At 35.0% G+C, this 15940-nt stretch overlaps 2 protein-coding genes across 2 annotated transcripts; both read left to right on the top strand.

Annotated features, from left to right (window-relative positions):
* Positions 1 to 948: 948 nt before the first annotated feature.
* On the top strand, positions 949 to 8441 carry LOC129874475 (probable isoprenylcysteine alpha-carbonyl methylesterase ICMEL2). Its single transcript, XM_055949762.1, has 11 exons — positions 949 to 1340; positions 2239 to 2315; positions 3018 to 3087; positions 3159 to 3239; positions 4865 to 4939; positions 5415 to 5516; positions 5834 to 5971; positions 6341 to 6406; positions 6906 to 7049; positions 7177 to 7267; positions 7655 to 8441. Exons 1-11 carry the CDS (start codon positions 1111 to 1113, stop codon positions 7814 to 7816), a joined length of 1236 nt encoding a protein of 411 aa, XP_055805737.1. The 5' UTR covers positions 949 to 1110; the 3' UTR covers positions 7817 to 8441.
* A 2197-nt stretch (positions 8442 to 10638) lies between these two features.
* LOC129873519 (transmembrane ascorbate ferrireductase 2) lies at positions 10639 to 14602 on the top strand. Its single transcript, XM_055948629.1, has 4 exons — positions 10639 to 10917; positions 11885 to 11933; positions 13773 to 13972; positions 14103 to 14602. Exons 1-4 carry the CDS (start codon positions 10774 to 10776, stop codon positions 14406 to 14408), a joined length of 699 nt encoding a protein of 232 aa, XP_055804604.1. The 5' UTR covers positions 10639 to 10773; the 3' UTR covers positions 14409 to 14602.
* Positions 14603 to 15940: the final 1338 nt, after the last annotated feature.

Below are 15940 nucleotides of genomic sequence, written 5' to 3'. Positions count from 1 at the left end.
AAAAAATTAATCATATTTTTTAATTTTATTCTTAATATTAATTATTCTAGAATTAAGAGACACATATATAGATAAATATTAAAAAATTAATAAAAAATGTATTAATCAAATAATACTCCCAATTAAATACTTAAAGTTTTAAAAAATAAGTATGTATTAGGATTGTGCTCCCAATTAAATACTTAAAGCTTTAGTGCACCGGGCTGCCCTTTTTTTTAGGATTGTGCTCGGTATGGACGAAAATATTTCTTATGTTGTCTAATTTTGTCTTGTTTGATTGATCAAAAAAAAATTAAAAAATATTTTTTAAATAAAATAAATTTCTTAAAATGAGAAAAATTACTCCCATAATAAAAATACAAAAAAATAAGTTTTACAAGTGTTATTCTATATTGATTGCGTCATCCAATTCTTCAACACGCTTTATCTTCATCCACCCTCATAGTCCCCACTCCAACTGCACATAGTATTTGTTTAGATTATATACAAATAATATTTGTTAAGTACTTATTTATCGAACACAAAAAAAAACCTACTTATTTTAATAAAAAAACATTTTTCTTCCTACCAAACACACGTAAATTGAAATTTTTAAGTGACTTATAAGTTAAAAATCATATCCTCAACTTTTGATTTTTGAGCACTTTTTGTGTTTTTGAAAGACTCTTCAAACAATCAAAAATTATGTAAAATAAGTCAATTCAAACACTCACTAAATACGAATAATATGTTAAATTATCTTTTAATGTTTCATGTTCATCAAATAAAGATGAACATATATTTTTAATATAACCAACAAAGTGAATAATAATATGAGTAATTTAGTTTGTTTGACCGATAAAAATGTGTGGTGGAGTGATAAATACTCTTGAACGACGGTTTTTTATTTATACTAGTAAATAAATACAAAAGCAGTTCTGTACTCATAGAACCGTTACCGAGAGAGAATTAACTATTAAGTGTTAATTGAATTTTCTACAAAAGAAAATTTATTCATCCCGCCAAAGTTCCTCATCTCCGGCTCACCTAGAAACATCTTCTCAACTTTTGACTGAAATCTGAGATCTCCCCTTTGTTATCGGAATTTTGCATGCCTAATTCGGCGCAGATATGGGGATGGAGAATCAAGGTCAGTTATTAGGTAGGACTTCTACTTTGCCAACTTTTCCTTCAATTGCAGTTAATTATCAGAGGAGGAGAAGAAAACTACCATTGAATAAGACTAAGTCCACCCCTCCACTCATCAATCGTCGAGGATCCCTTAGCCGTGAAATTGGACACGCTGCTGCTGAGACCTATTTGATTACTCGCTTAACTTTCAAGCTTCTTAGCTATCTCGGGTACCCTCCTTTTTAACTCCTCTGATTTGGGATTATTTTTTTTTACTGTTATCAACTTTAAAATAAATTATACTATTGCTACGCACAAATGGATACAGAGGATTCATTTGCCTAGGTTTTATCGATGCTACTGGTATTAGTATCCCATGACGTTGAGCAGAAATTGAAACCGGAATACTAGTGATGTTATAAATGTTGATTTATCGTACCCAATTCTTTTATTAGCTTTGATTTGAATCCGTTGTATTACCGGTATATGAACGAATGAGCATTAGTTGGATTTGGAATTTCTCGCTATTCCCAAGTTTATAAAATTATAGTAGTAGAGTTGTCCTGTTTAAGTTTGAAATCAACTAATCTGAACAGGTCTTAGTTTTTTCTCCCGAGCCTTCTTCTAGATTTTTGATTTCTAATTATAACTTATATGATCCTAGATAGGAAGCTATGGAGGTCGAGGACTAGGGGTAGAAGGTTAGTCGGTAGCCAAGTTGTGTCACATGTCATGTTGGAGAGGGAGGGGACTAACCTTAGTAGTAGTATTTAGTAACCACGTATTTTCTTATTCTTCATTGTTTGTTTATTACTTTATGTTGCTTCATTTGCTTTGCCAATTGCTATTTGCTGTTATATTTTTTCTTACAACCTTGCTTCAAAGCTTTTTCAAAAATAGCCTCTCCCCGCAACAAAGGTAGGGGTAAGGTTTGTGTACATCCTACACTCCCCAGACCTCACCTGTGTTGGGTATGTAGTAGTTGTTATAATTTTACCATACAAAATTTCCTTATAAAAACATGTTCTTTAAACCTACTCACGAACAAAGAAATTATTTAGTTGTGACTTAACAAGATATTGAGGAATTGTGAACAAGATGTGGTTTCTTATTACTTCCTTTATTCAGGTTAGGTTATCGATGGATTACAAGATTTTTGGGTCTTGCCTTATATGCAATGCTACTTATGCCTGGTTTTCTCCAAGGTGAGTGTAAAAAAGATGCTCTTTTCCAATCCATTCATATCGAAAGAACTTCTCTAGTGTACAGCGCTCGTATTGAAGCTAAGCAATATGTCCTTTAGTATACCATTCATATGTCCAAAAATGGTTGCTTCTAATATAATTCTTCCAATAGAAGAACCAGAATCGTTAAAACAGCTAATGCGTTCTTTGTTATGGAGAAGTGTTATGTCCATCTTCTTAAAGGGTTGGAAAGCTGCATATAAATCGTAATGCCTATTGCAGCTATAAATGAACTCCCTAATATATATCATTCATATGTCTGGCAAAGTTACTTTTCTAATATAATTCTTCAAACAACAAAACTAAAATCAGGAAATTGGATGATTCATTCTTGTTTGTGGATAATATTGTGACCGTTTGCCACTATAAGCAAATAGCTACTGCAAAGCAGTCTTGAAAACCCCTGTTTAGTAGTTGTAACATTTCATGTGGCAAAATATTTTTGTCGTGGCATATTTTCTCATTAGGGTGGGGTTGGGGTTGGTGTGTTGGAGAATGGTTAGCATGGAGAGGGATGTCTTTGTAGTCATTTTCTGAGTCACATTTACCCAGGGCCACCTCTGACAGAGACATTTGCATTTTTTATTCTTTTATTTGGCAACTATATATATCTGTAACTGTCACAAGGGGGTCATATTTAATTTTATCAGTCAATTGTGGCAGTTGCATATTATTATTTCTTTTCACCACTGGTCCGCCGAAGTGTTGTCTATGGTGATCAGCCAAGGAATAGGTATGTCATTTGTTCTTCTTTTCTCGTAGACCTACTTTCTCAGGTCGACTCAAACTGACATTTTGTTGCAGGTTGGACTTGTATCTACCAGCAAAAATAGACAGCCCAAAGCCAGTTGTGGCATTTGTAACAGGTGGAGCATGGATTATCGGGTGAGTAAGAAATATAGATACTTCTTCTTTCTATCATTTTAAACCTTTAGTTCCTCTAGTACGTAAGAAACATGAGATCTAGTATTTAGTCTCTTTTGTATTATTAATTACCTCTCTGGTGTTATGAACTATCATTAACTTTGTTTATAGGATATTAGGTTTCTGCTCTCTTCATGAAATTGATAAAGAGTATTCCTAACTTACTAAGACAGCTGTAGCCACTCCTGCACATAAAACAACATAAGAGAATGTTTTCCTATATTATTTCCTCTAGCGGAAATTATTCCTGGTGATGCATTCATATCAGCTTTGGAAATTTTGTTCCCCTGAGGGCTAAGTTGCGTGGACTCTTCACTTTCGATGCCGCACCCGTGTCGGATTCCCAAAACTACACTACTTTTGGAGAATCCGACGTGCACCCGTTGACATTTTTGAAGAGTCCGAGCATCATAGTCTGAGGGACCCTATCGACTAATTTCAAAACAGTGATAATAGCATCAAATTACAAGTATCAACATCGAGAGGCTCTGTTTTAAGCCAAGAAATAGTCAAGTTTCTTTCCTTACCATATTGGATTATAATTGATGTATGGAGAACAGGAGAAGTGTGAAACATTGTCAATTGTGTATAATGGTCTCAGATCTCTTCTACAACTATCTACAACCTGGTATAAGCAGGCAGTTGATTATAGTTTAATTCCAGAATTATCAATTCTATAAATAGGTGCCAGCGGCCTTTTGCCTTCTCAAGATATTGCAGTTCTCTAGAATCTATGAGTGATGATTTCTGAAGACAAAAAATTATCGAGAATCTAACGTGTGTGTTTGGCAAGATATCTCAATCATGTTTTCAGTAGCAAGTTAGGTGGATGCATGTTAGGATGGCATCCACAACCACAAGATAGAATAAATCTGTGAAGTGCTGGAAGCCTCCAAGTATAGATTGTATCCTAAACTGGAATAAAGCCTGGGGGCTCTGGTAGGTAAACACCAGTTTTGCAACTTCCACTTTCTTGGTTTAGATGAAAGAATTACCCATTAAAATTCCTGTCTGGGCCAAAATATATCCAATCAAATAATGTTGCTTTGAGTCTTTGACACTGAAATTTCAACCCCATCAAGAACTAATGGAGTTTTCTCTGATTACAAACCTGACATTACTCATGATATGTATAGAAGCACTCAAGAGCTCCTTTACTGTGTGAGGGCGTGTTCCACGTGATTTCCAGAAAGATTAAATATGAGGGTTAGAGCTCATAGCAGCACTAAGATGCTTATATAAAGTGGTCATTCTCCTCTCTTGTTGCACAAACAATCACCAACAACAAGAACTCCCTTCTGCTTAGATTTTTTGCATTGACAAAGATTCAGACATGTTGCATGACTGAGTTACCTCCAAACAATGACTTATTAGCCTCACAGGCAGATCTCCATAATGATATACATGAGATCAATAACTGGAGCTAAAACCAAAACTGGTTATGTTTAGGTACTTCTGATAGATGTTATCACTTATATATCCCTAATTAGTTCTACTTTATTCATGGCATGTTCAATCCTGGACTGGATGGATGATGTGCTTATCTGAATATAGCATTGATGTTGAAGTCCCACATACTCATGCAGGTACAAGGCTTGGGGTTCTCTGTTAGGAAAGCAATTATCAGAACATGACATTATAGTGGCATGCATTGATTACAGGTAATTGATTGAATTCTTAAACTACATATTGTCGTCCACTTTCATGCTTCATTTAATGTGTTTTATATTACTGGTTCTCCTGGATGAAACATTAGATAGAAGAGGGAACCAAGAAATGATTTTTATAGCGAATCAATAGAACAGAATTCTGATTAACACATTCACTCTCCATAAGGCAATCTTAGTTGATCTCGTGTTCATTGATATATGGGACAAGCCCCACTTTTATCTTTAAGGTTTATCCAATGCACAATTCTTTTTTGCTCTGCATTAACCTTTAGTATCACTTCAGTGAAAGAATATTTTCTTTTTTCCAAAAAGATATTGGCGGGGGTCAAAACATTACTATGTAGTATGATATACACTGCGTCAATTACTACTTTCCCTGTCCTCCTTTCTTTGTTCAGCAATGCCATCACATGATCAAACTTTTCATGTCCACATTCGAGATGCATAATGGACTCTTTGGTTGCAGGAACTTTCCACAGGGAACAATAGGCGATATGGTGGAAGATGTGTCTCAGGGAATCTCATTTGTTTGCAGCAGCATCGCTGATTATGGTGGTGATCCAAATAGGTTTAATATCGTTCCCTTGATTTGCATTTAGAGCAGAATTGAATGACCATGCCCAGATCACTAAAAAGGATCGAAATGATTGAGATTATTTTCAGCATTTGATTGCATAACACTTGGTGATTCTTATTTATGGATGTGAAGAACATTGGATAGCATTTCTTCTGGACTCAGATGACTAGACGGACAGTATAGTTTTCACTATACAAACTAGAGCAGAAAAATATGAAATAGAAAAACTGGACAGTTCCTAAGAAACCTTTCTTTACTTATCAAAGACTTGATATTTACAACTCTGTCATGCTGTCTCGATTTTCCAGGATTTATCTCATGGGTCAGTCTGCTGGTGCACATATCTCTTCCTGTGCTCTTGTAAAGCAGGCGGTTAAAGAATCTAGAGCAGAAACTGTTTCTTGGAGCACCTCCCAGATAAAAGCTTATTTTGGTTTATCAGGCGGGTAAGTGGCTAGTTTCATAGCAAAGTTATTATTGGTTTATCAGGCGGGTAAGTGGCTAGTTTCATAGCAAAGTTATTATTGGTTATTGTTTTCGATCTGGATATGAGTTGCATTCCACATGATCAAAATTGAATAAAAGGAATTAATTTTTCTTCTTTTTTCTTTTCTTGCCCTAAACTTTTGCTGCTTTCATTATACCATATTGTTGTATCCTTCTTTTTCCCCGCAACATTCTCTTGGAGCTGCAAATGCTTCACCAAAGAATTGTCTGCATTTTATGTCATATTTTCATTTAGTTGGCATGCTCTTCTTCTTTTCTTTTTTTTCTAGTTTTCTTGCTAATCGGCGTTCCATTGTTTGATTTGACAGGTATAATTTGCCCAACTTAGTTGATCATTTCAATAATAGAGGGTTATATCGCTCAGTTTTCTTGAGGTATATATTCGCTAACAGCACTGTCTTACATAACATGCAAAAATTTAGGGTGTGTTCAGTATGGAGCAAACAATTTCAATTTTCTCATGTTCGTTTAGTTGGCCAAAATTTTTGGAAAACAATTTCTCTAGGAAAACAAGTTCTTTAAAAATGAGGGAAATGACTTCCCTAGTGGAAGCAGGGAAAAGAAGTTCCAACAGTGACATTCCACATTGATTTTATCCTCCCCACCCTCTAACACACCCCATCTTCATCCCCAACCCCGTAACCCCCACCCAATCACCCTACACCCATCCACCCACACACACCTAACTCCACCACATCTCTCATAGTATTTGTATAGATTATACGCAAATGCTTTTGAGGATGATATTTTTGGCTTACGTAACGAACACAAGAAAATAAGTAAGAAACTCACTTCTTTTCCACCACTCTTAGTTAGCTTAAGTTGCCACACCTACCTTTCTGTGACGTTGAGATTTTAACTTGTCATCTACAGTGTAATGGAAGGGGAAGAGTCATTGAAAAAATTCTCTCCTGAAATTATGGTACAGGATTGGAGCTCTAAAGCTGCTGTCCATTTGCTGCCTCACATTATCCTATTTCACGGTTCTTCAGATAGCTCCATTCCATCGGATTCAAGGTCTGACCTCCTTCTGAAGGGCAATGATGACCCACCACTTTTACTTGAATGCATTACATAAAGAATGATTATCGTGTTTGAGTGTGAACTTGTATAATAACATGTTGAACTTGCTCATACTCTGCAGCAAAGCATTTGTAGATACACTTCACAGAGTGGGAGCTCAAGCTGAACTGATTTTGTATGACGGAAAAACTCACACAGATTTATTCCTTCAAGTACGTATGCACTTTATTTTTCCTGTCCAGTTTTCCCGTGTTCATTTTGAGGCTAATGTAGGTAGGTCAAAGCTGTGAATAGGACCAATTCTATTCCTGCCAGAGCATTTGAATTCATGATAGAAAGCGTGGTCAAATTCAGCAAAAAAGGAATGAAGCAATATCATTCAAGCTGGATCTTGGTTTTGTTTTCCCCTAGGAGAAACTATAAAGAGGCCACCTCACCAGTGACTAACTTTTAGTTTATCCGATGTTTCTTACTTATTTATTGTTTTCTCTTCGTTCATTTTTGTGTAGTCTACTCATCGTGGTAGTATTTTGCTGAATCATTAGGAAAAAGATGAAATTTCAGTTTCTTGCTGCAAATTAATTGATGTTGAACTGCAGGATCCTCTAAGAGGTGGTAAAGATGACCTTTTTGACTATATAGTAGCATATATACATGCTAACGACAAAGAAGCTCTTGCTAAGGATGCTATGGCACCTCCAAGAAAACGGCTTGTTCCAGAAATCTTGATAAAGTTAGCTCGCAGGATCAGCCCTTTCTAAGACTGCAGCAGTTGATGGTCACCAGAAAGCTCCTAAGTCTGCAACATATTGTTTTATCCTCCCAGTTCATTCTAGGTCCTACATGATGGTGAAAAGAAGTTGTTGCTAATCTTCAAATATTGTACCCTGGAAGCTGTCATAATGTCTTAATGTGACAGAGCCATCTCTCTGTTTTAAATTAATTGTGGTGAACTACGAGTCATTTGAAATCTAATCCTATTGGATACAAATGTTCATTATCTCGGCAAAGATGATGAAGTCAATAAAAACTAACAGTAGAAGCTTTATCTGGTCAGGCACAGATGAAATCACCAAGAAAAATCTTTGGTCTGACGGGAGTAGAATGTGCCTTCCAACATTTGCTGAAAATTAACTAACAAGAAAGACATCATATGGATCAGGTGGATTCACTCATATTACTTAGCAGTTTGAGGAAGTGACAATCCTGTTGGATGGTCAAAAGAATCTTAAATGTAAGAGGGCTGCTAAATCATGTTTTATTCTCCAGCAATAGCTGTTCCTAGTAGTTGGGTTTCTGGATATCTGATAGGATAAGGGAAGGAGGGCAAACCCCTTCCTTATAAGTAGCTTTCTATATCCTTACCCTTATCCTTATTTCTAGTTACACTATTTGTGTTGGAATTTTATCCGACTTTAAAATCAGTTGGATTTGTCAATATTTACTTGCTAATTAGTGAAAGTTTCAACAGTTATCAAAAAATAATTTGAATGAATTTTCAATCTAATTAGACCTAAAAATATATTATATGTGAGAATTGGGAAAGGAGTAGGGGGACGTTTGGTAGGGTGCAGTTGCGGATCTAGGATTTTAAGGTCATGGGTGCTCTCTTAGCTACAGTGGAGGCAACAAAATTTTCTTCATGGAACTTTAAAATATAAAATGTAAACATATGAAGAAACCAAAGAGTATTCAACAATATCAATTTATATAATATATATATATACACACACACATATGTGTGTGTATATATATATATTATATAAATTGATATGTAAATAATTATTTTTTATATATAAATAATGTATTTCTTTCGCCATCTACCTAGCTCCGACCCTGCTTAGCTATCCATCAAAAAATCTAAGGGCATAAATTTAACACTTCGTCATAAAAAAAGACAATTATATTTGAACATGATAGGAAAGCAATCAATAAGAAAAACTACAATAAATATAATTTTGAATAAATAAAGGAAAAAGGGGAAATTTATTTTTGTATAATTTCTATTTTAGGAAAAGTAGCAAAAGGGCAAAAAGTGAAAGAAAAAAATCAACATTTTATGAGTCTAAGTGAATACAATATTCCCTCCGTTCCTTTTAACTTGTCATGTTGTATTTTATGAAAATCAATTTGACTAACTTTCAAAGTTAAATTAGATTATATTAATTTCATATTTTAAAATAAAATTTTGGATATTCAAAAATTATATGAAAAGTGTTACAAATTTCAATTTTTTCTATATCAATATGATGAAAAAATATATTTTAAAATATTAATCAATATTCATATTGCTTGACTTTCAAAAAGAAATTATAACAACTAAAAAAAGGAACGAAGGGAGATAAATAAAAAGGAGAGAAGAGTTGGTTTTTAAAAATTAAAAAAATGTGCCGACTGAGAATCGAACGCAAAAACTAAGAAGGAGAAGAAGTATTGGTTTTTAAAATTAAAACAAAATGTGTTGATTGGAAATCTAACTCAAACGCAAAAATTATAACCAACCTTAAGCACCCACAAACAACCACTACATCAATCAAATCATTTGTTACGTGGGTGCTTGTTGTCTAATTTTATACACTTCCTCTTGATTTTAATAAAAATAGGAAAATTTTCGCATATAGCCATTCAAAAATATCTTAATTATGCTTCATAACTATGGTTTGTTAATTACAATTCATAATTATAGTTATTGCAAAATTTGTATAATTCGCGCAACATTTAAATAACGTTTGTATAATTCGCTATACAATTTGTAGTGTCTGTATATGTCGCTATACAATTCGATTTGCGCACAACGTTTATATAAATCGAGCGAATTATATAAAACTCAATTGTATAGTCGCGAATTATACAGAAGTCAAACTGTAATTATAGCTAGATGTTTACCGCGAGCCATAATTAATTCAAATTATAGCTATGTTAACTAATTAACTAGTATATGTTTGTTTATCCGTGTAATTTTCCCATATATATATATATATATATATATATATATATATATATATATATATATATATATATATATATATATATATATATATATAGTTCGATACAAGGTTAATGGCTGCTCGAGCACCCGAAAGGATCTATGTGGGCCCGCCCTTGGTAGGGTGTATAAGTAATGCTAACATTGGTCATGTTTGTATCAGTTATATTGAGAGTATTTTTATGCAATGTTTGATCTGGTATATTAAAAATAATATGCATTGGATAATTTCTAATTGTTAACAAAAACCCTCCACAAATATTGTGATAAAGATTTTGAAGGACAATTATGTCCTTAATCATGCATGCATTAAAATCTTTTGCATCACTAATATTTTTTTTATGCATTAGCTATATATACCTTAATATCACACAGAGTGTATAACATTCCACCAAATAACCCAGAGTTTGGACTATAAATAGTTTATAAAAATGTTTAAATTTCTTTTTTTGAAACACTGTCTTTGTTTATGAAAAAAAAATATACTATATTATTTATTTGGTATTTCGAAAACTTTTTGAGATGTACAAGTATTAAAACCAAAAAACAAATGAAGAGAAAAGAAGATTAATGTGGAGCTGACGTGTGGCGACCTGTCTCCCCTGTGAAAGTCAAAAGAGCGTTAAAGTCCATTTCCATCCCAAACTGTGGACTTTAATTAAGAAGAGATCTAGAACTGGCCAAATCTAAAACCCTAGTTTATTTGAACAATCTGCAGATTTCGCATTATCAATGGCGGTGCCGGTGGTGAGGTTTCCGATTTTCCTATTGGTGAGAGTGATCGGAATTGCGGTGGCAGCGTTGGTGTTGACATGGACTGTCCATTACAGAGGAGGTTTAGCACTCATTTCTGACAACAAAGCTCTCATCTTTAACGTAAGCTTCTTTCAATTCTCTGAATCCCTTTTCCACTTTCTCCTAATTTAGTTTACCGGCGCGGTGTTTGCACTATGAGATGAGCAATAATGGCAACTTAAGATATTGATTAGCAGTTAAAGATACATGTCATGCACTTATTGCTTTGGTGCAAAGGCGAGTTTTCTGCCCAAGTGCTGTGGGTGTGGCTGCACTTGCTGTTTCAGCTCAAATTCTTCGGATATAGTTGAAATATTATAGATAAATGTGTATTTGTATTAAGTCTGCATCTATTTTTATTAAGAATAGTAGTTGTAGTGGTATGGAATACCTTAAAGAGCCCGGATCCATCTATTGCTGAACTTTCCAATGGAGATGTTTTCTTAGGGTGATCTTTCTTTATTTTGATTCGGATTGTTTTTGTAGCTTAACATTGCCTGCTATCATTTTTCATTTATGTATTCCTATACGTAAACAAATGCTTGAGTATTGGATGAAATGGCCTGAATAGAACGTACTGGATAGTTTGGATTCATATAGTAATTTCAATATTGGGATCAAGGTTGCTTTATGTATTTGATTCTTGGTTAGGGGAATTGCTATATCGTGAGCACTTCTCTTATCTTTACCTATATTGCAGGACATTTTCCCTTTAAAAGGGATTGGGCAGCAAATGATGCTTTAGTGATTCCTTTTGTACAGTTGTACCTTTTGTTGCTTCTCTCAGTTGGTGAACTTGATCTGTGTCAATGCTTGATGAAGAGACTTTAGGATGACTCATTTCGTGTAGGATATGCCTAACAAGAAAAATCAATCCCGTCACTTCTATTTTTTGCATTTTCTACCATGAATAACACATCTGTTACTAATAAATATCGAGATCTATTTCTTACTTTTCCTATGTTGTACTGTCATTCAAGTTTCAGAGCCTTTGGGAGACTGAGGGAAACCTCTTTCTTATTTGTGCTTTTCATGTTGTCTCGTGCAGGTTCATCCTGTTTTAATGGTAATCAGCCTTGTCCTTCTAAATGGTGAAGGTAAATATTAAGACTATAAGTCGAACTACCTTATTAAAAAAAAGATTTAAGACTATCAGTCAAACTAATTTCAATCATTGTTGTTGAGTGTTCTTAAAAGCAATATGCTATATATAAGGAGAGGATATAAATAGAGACTAAATGGCTCTCTACCATGCCACTTTTTTTTTACTGTATAGCTAAAAAAAACTTACGCATAATGACTCATTTTACAGAGCTACTTTGTCACAAGTCATTGATAGAATTCTGATGTATTGTTGTTTCATCCATGTATTGTAAATGGTCTTCTGTTTTCTCCTTAGTGGCTAAATTATTCACTTATAGACTTTAACATTAAGTGATTATTCAGCCATACTCGATGGCTGTTGAGGTTGTTCCTTAAGTCAGCCCTCGCGCCCCTCTAATGCCTTAAGGCGGTTTCCAAATGTTGCTCTTTCTGTGGTGCACTATCTCTGCTCTGCCTCGATATTTGCATACTGACTGGCCCTCTGCCTCTGTTCTTCCACTTGTGCCTAAAGATGACCTTGCAAACGTACCCAATAGACTCTTTACTTTTCGAACTGCTCTCTCTGTTATTTGAACTTAGTCTGTTGGGGGTGCATGGTCTCGCTGGTGGCAACCAAGTCCCTTTTCAATCCGAGAGTCTCAGCATTTTGTTCCCTCTTAATCTGTCGAGCGAAACTGATCCTGCTTTCCCATTCCCCTTCCAATCGAATTATTTTTTTCTCAGTCTGCCTCAAATCTCCTTTCACTTCTTGTAGAGTCAAATGATGAGCCTTTCCCAATTGAATTTGGACTTGCTATTGAGCTACGGTCGCTCGGGCGTACTCCAATTCCGCTTTCAATCGTTAATTCGTTATATGGTTTGTGGGTCTTTTCTGTTCTTGTTGGATTCTTCAGGGACTTCTCTGGATAACAAAGTGTCACGAAACCATAAGAGGAACTTAGGGACCTCCCTTCCAATATCCTGCTCTACCACTATCTCTCCTAACTCAGAAACTATGCTTCCATGCTAAATTTTCAGTATTTCGCCACTGTCAAAGAGAAAGCCTTGGGGAGTGTCATACATAAACCTGCTCATGTTTTCCTCCAGAGGTGTTTCTTGGAGTTGGCGCATTACCCAAAGCAGGGCATAAGGTTGGATACCTCGGAGTCCAATCAATACAAGAAACGAACTGTGCGAGGATAGAGGGATGAGATTGAGTCTACCCACTTAACCAAAACTATGTAGTTTTGAACCACAATTGACTGGACCGTGTTGGGGTTGATTGGGCTGGCGGAATTGGGTCCAAATTGGCCCAATTAAACTTCAATTGAGTCTTTTGGCACATTCCTTTTTAATATATATAAAAATACTCTAAAAACGCATCAATAAGACCCTTCAGGGTGGCCCAGTGGTTTGGGCTTGGGAATTCCATGTTGGAGGTCTCAAGTTCGAAACCCCTTGCCAGCGAAAGCTAGGATTTTGCCTTCTGGGTCGAGCTCGTCGCACCAGGCTTGCCTAGAGCCAGTGCGGGTTACCTCTCCTGTGTGGTTTGCGAGTTATTGCATAGGAGCGGGGTTTTTATCTATGCGCATCGAAAGGGTAGCGGCTACGGGTTTCCCTTTGCATCAATAAGAAACTAAAAAATAAAATAAAAAGGTAAACTACAAAATGAACAAATAAGGGAAAAATTGATTTTTTTAGGAGTAATTCATAAATTAGGTGTTCACATAAAGTTGAGTGACATTTTCAGTTCTTGCATCCTAATCAGAAAATAATTCTTCATAGCTTGTGTATCTCTTATGTCATGCTTCATGGATTATGTTCATCTCCAAATTTGGTGTGGATTGCTCCAGCTATGCTAGCATACAAGACAGTGTCAGGAACAAAGAGCTTCCGAAAATCAGTTCATCTTTTCCTGCAGTTCATGGCTTTCTTTTTGAGTCTCATTGGTCTATGGGCTGCTTGGAAGTTTCATAATGATAAAGGAATCGACAACTTTTACAGCCTTCACTCATGGTTGGGCCTAGCTTGCCTTTTTCTATTTGGTGTCCAGGTACTTCTCTTAAATGCTCCTATGCTACTTTTTTTGTTGTATTGTATGCCTTTTCCTGTTATTTTGCAGTATCCTTAATACTATTCATATTAGTGCATAAATTAGTTTTTCAATAACTTCTTCTGGACAGTGGGCTGTTGGTTTTGCAACTTTCTGGTATCCAGGTGGTTCAAGGAACAGCAGATCGACTCTTCTACCATGGCACGTCTTTTTTGGCATCTATATATATGCCCTTGCTATTGCTACTTGTGCTACTGGCTTCTTAGAGAAAGCTACATTCCTTCAAGCAAGCCATATAATCTCACGCTACTCCACCGAGGCATTGCTAGTGAACTGCTTGGGTGTCTTGATTGTTGTTTTGGGTGGATTGGTTATTCTCGCTGTCGTCTCTCCAATGAATGGAAGAAGTGACATTCTAAGAGAACCAGCAGAATAAACACAAGTCGATGTGTATTTGAAACTTCAATTTTGAGATAGAGGTTTTATCAAACTTCATGTATGGAAGGGTTTAATTTTATTTGATAAAGAGAGATGTAGAAAATGTTTTATATGATCAGGTAACATTCAGGAGTTGTGCATTTTCTCAAGTTGATGAATATTTATACATCATATTGTCTTTCACGCATCAAACTGGGGATTTGTGAAAAAACACAGGCTGTAAAAATGTACTCTCCCTACTTTATACCAAATTTATTGCATGTTGCATATTTGCAAATAAAACTTTATCATTTAGTGTAAACATCGAGTGACTCAGTGTGGAGGAAGGTGACTATCTTTGTTGATTTCATATGATTTTTTGTATCACGGTATGATTGATTTGTTACCTCTCAGAAATACATTTCAGAAACCACCATGAGAAGCCATCAAATCCCACTCTTCAAGGCAACAACTAATAATAGAACCACCACCAACGGATGTGGTGCAGTGGATAGAGTTGCTTCTCCCCTTAATTTGAGGTCTCGGATTCGAGTCCTGGATATCAAAAATGCGAGGCGTGAATCGAATAGTCGGTTTCAATGTGGGTATCCCACATTGGGTGGGAACAAAAAATTAAAAAATAATAGAAAACCTTAAACCTGAAGAAGGTATTATAACTCAAAATCATTATACCAAAATGGACGAAGAAACTGAGAGGTGTAAAGTGACAAAATGCATTTTTCAAATTCCCTATCCTATGAATCTCATAATTGTAATAATTGAATTGTAATACTCAAACTGGTGAAACACCTATCTTTGGTTCAACTTGCCAGCTAGTTAGCATTAGTGAGGATACTGAAGTATGCAATGTACACAATTCACTATCAAAAACTATGTGGTATTCTTCAATTCGAAATTATTTACATCTTTTAACACTATGTTACATCAAGAATAGTCGGTTCAATTAGAAAGAAAAAAAAAGTCCTTTAAATTTTAATGCGTGATATCACATAGTTTCATCAACTTCATTAAAAATGAGTAGGGTAGAGAGTATCAGCTATTCTAAAGAAAACAAAATTCATTGAATTATATTATTAGCTCTAAATGAAAGTCAGATTTGTGCAGATAAGATTTTTCTTTGACATGCCATTGTTGATTGTTTGTCTCCAACCTAATGGATGAAAACTGTCCAATCTAAGTGTGACTGTGGCACAAATATAGTTACTCACTCCTTCCCAATTTGTATACCACATTATCCTTTTTCAGTATGTACCAAAGAGAATGTTATCTTAAAATAATTAGAAATAACTTAACTTAATTTTTTTTTATTCTTGATTAAATAATTATAATCACACAAATGTTTAAAAAATTATTTTACATCATAAATTTCAAAAATATTATTTTTTAAAATTTTTTATATTAAATCAAACGGTATTTTATAAATTGAAACGGAGGGAGTACTATAAGCAGTAGGGTAGTGTATAGTAGTTACTAATTTATTTGATCACGCCAGTTGTCATGCATCCTTTGTCAGGTGCAAACCCCACTGGC

The sequence above is a fragment of the Solanum dulcamara genome, chromosome 11 (assembly GCF_947179165.1).
Source record: "Solanum dulcamara chromosome 11, daSolDulc1.2, whole genome shotgun sequence".
Taxonomy (NCBI): Eukaryota; Viridiplantae; Streptophyta; class Magnoliopsida; order Solanales; family Solanaceae; genus Solanum; species Solanum dulcamara.
Note: the sequence above shows the minus strand (reverse complement) of the source record. Positions and strands in the feature narration are given on the sequence as shown.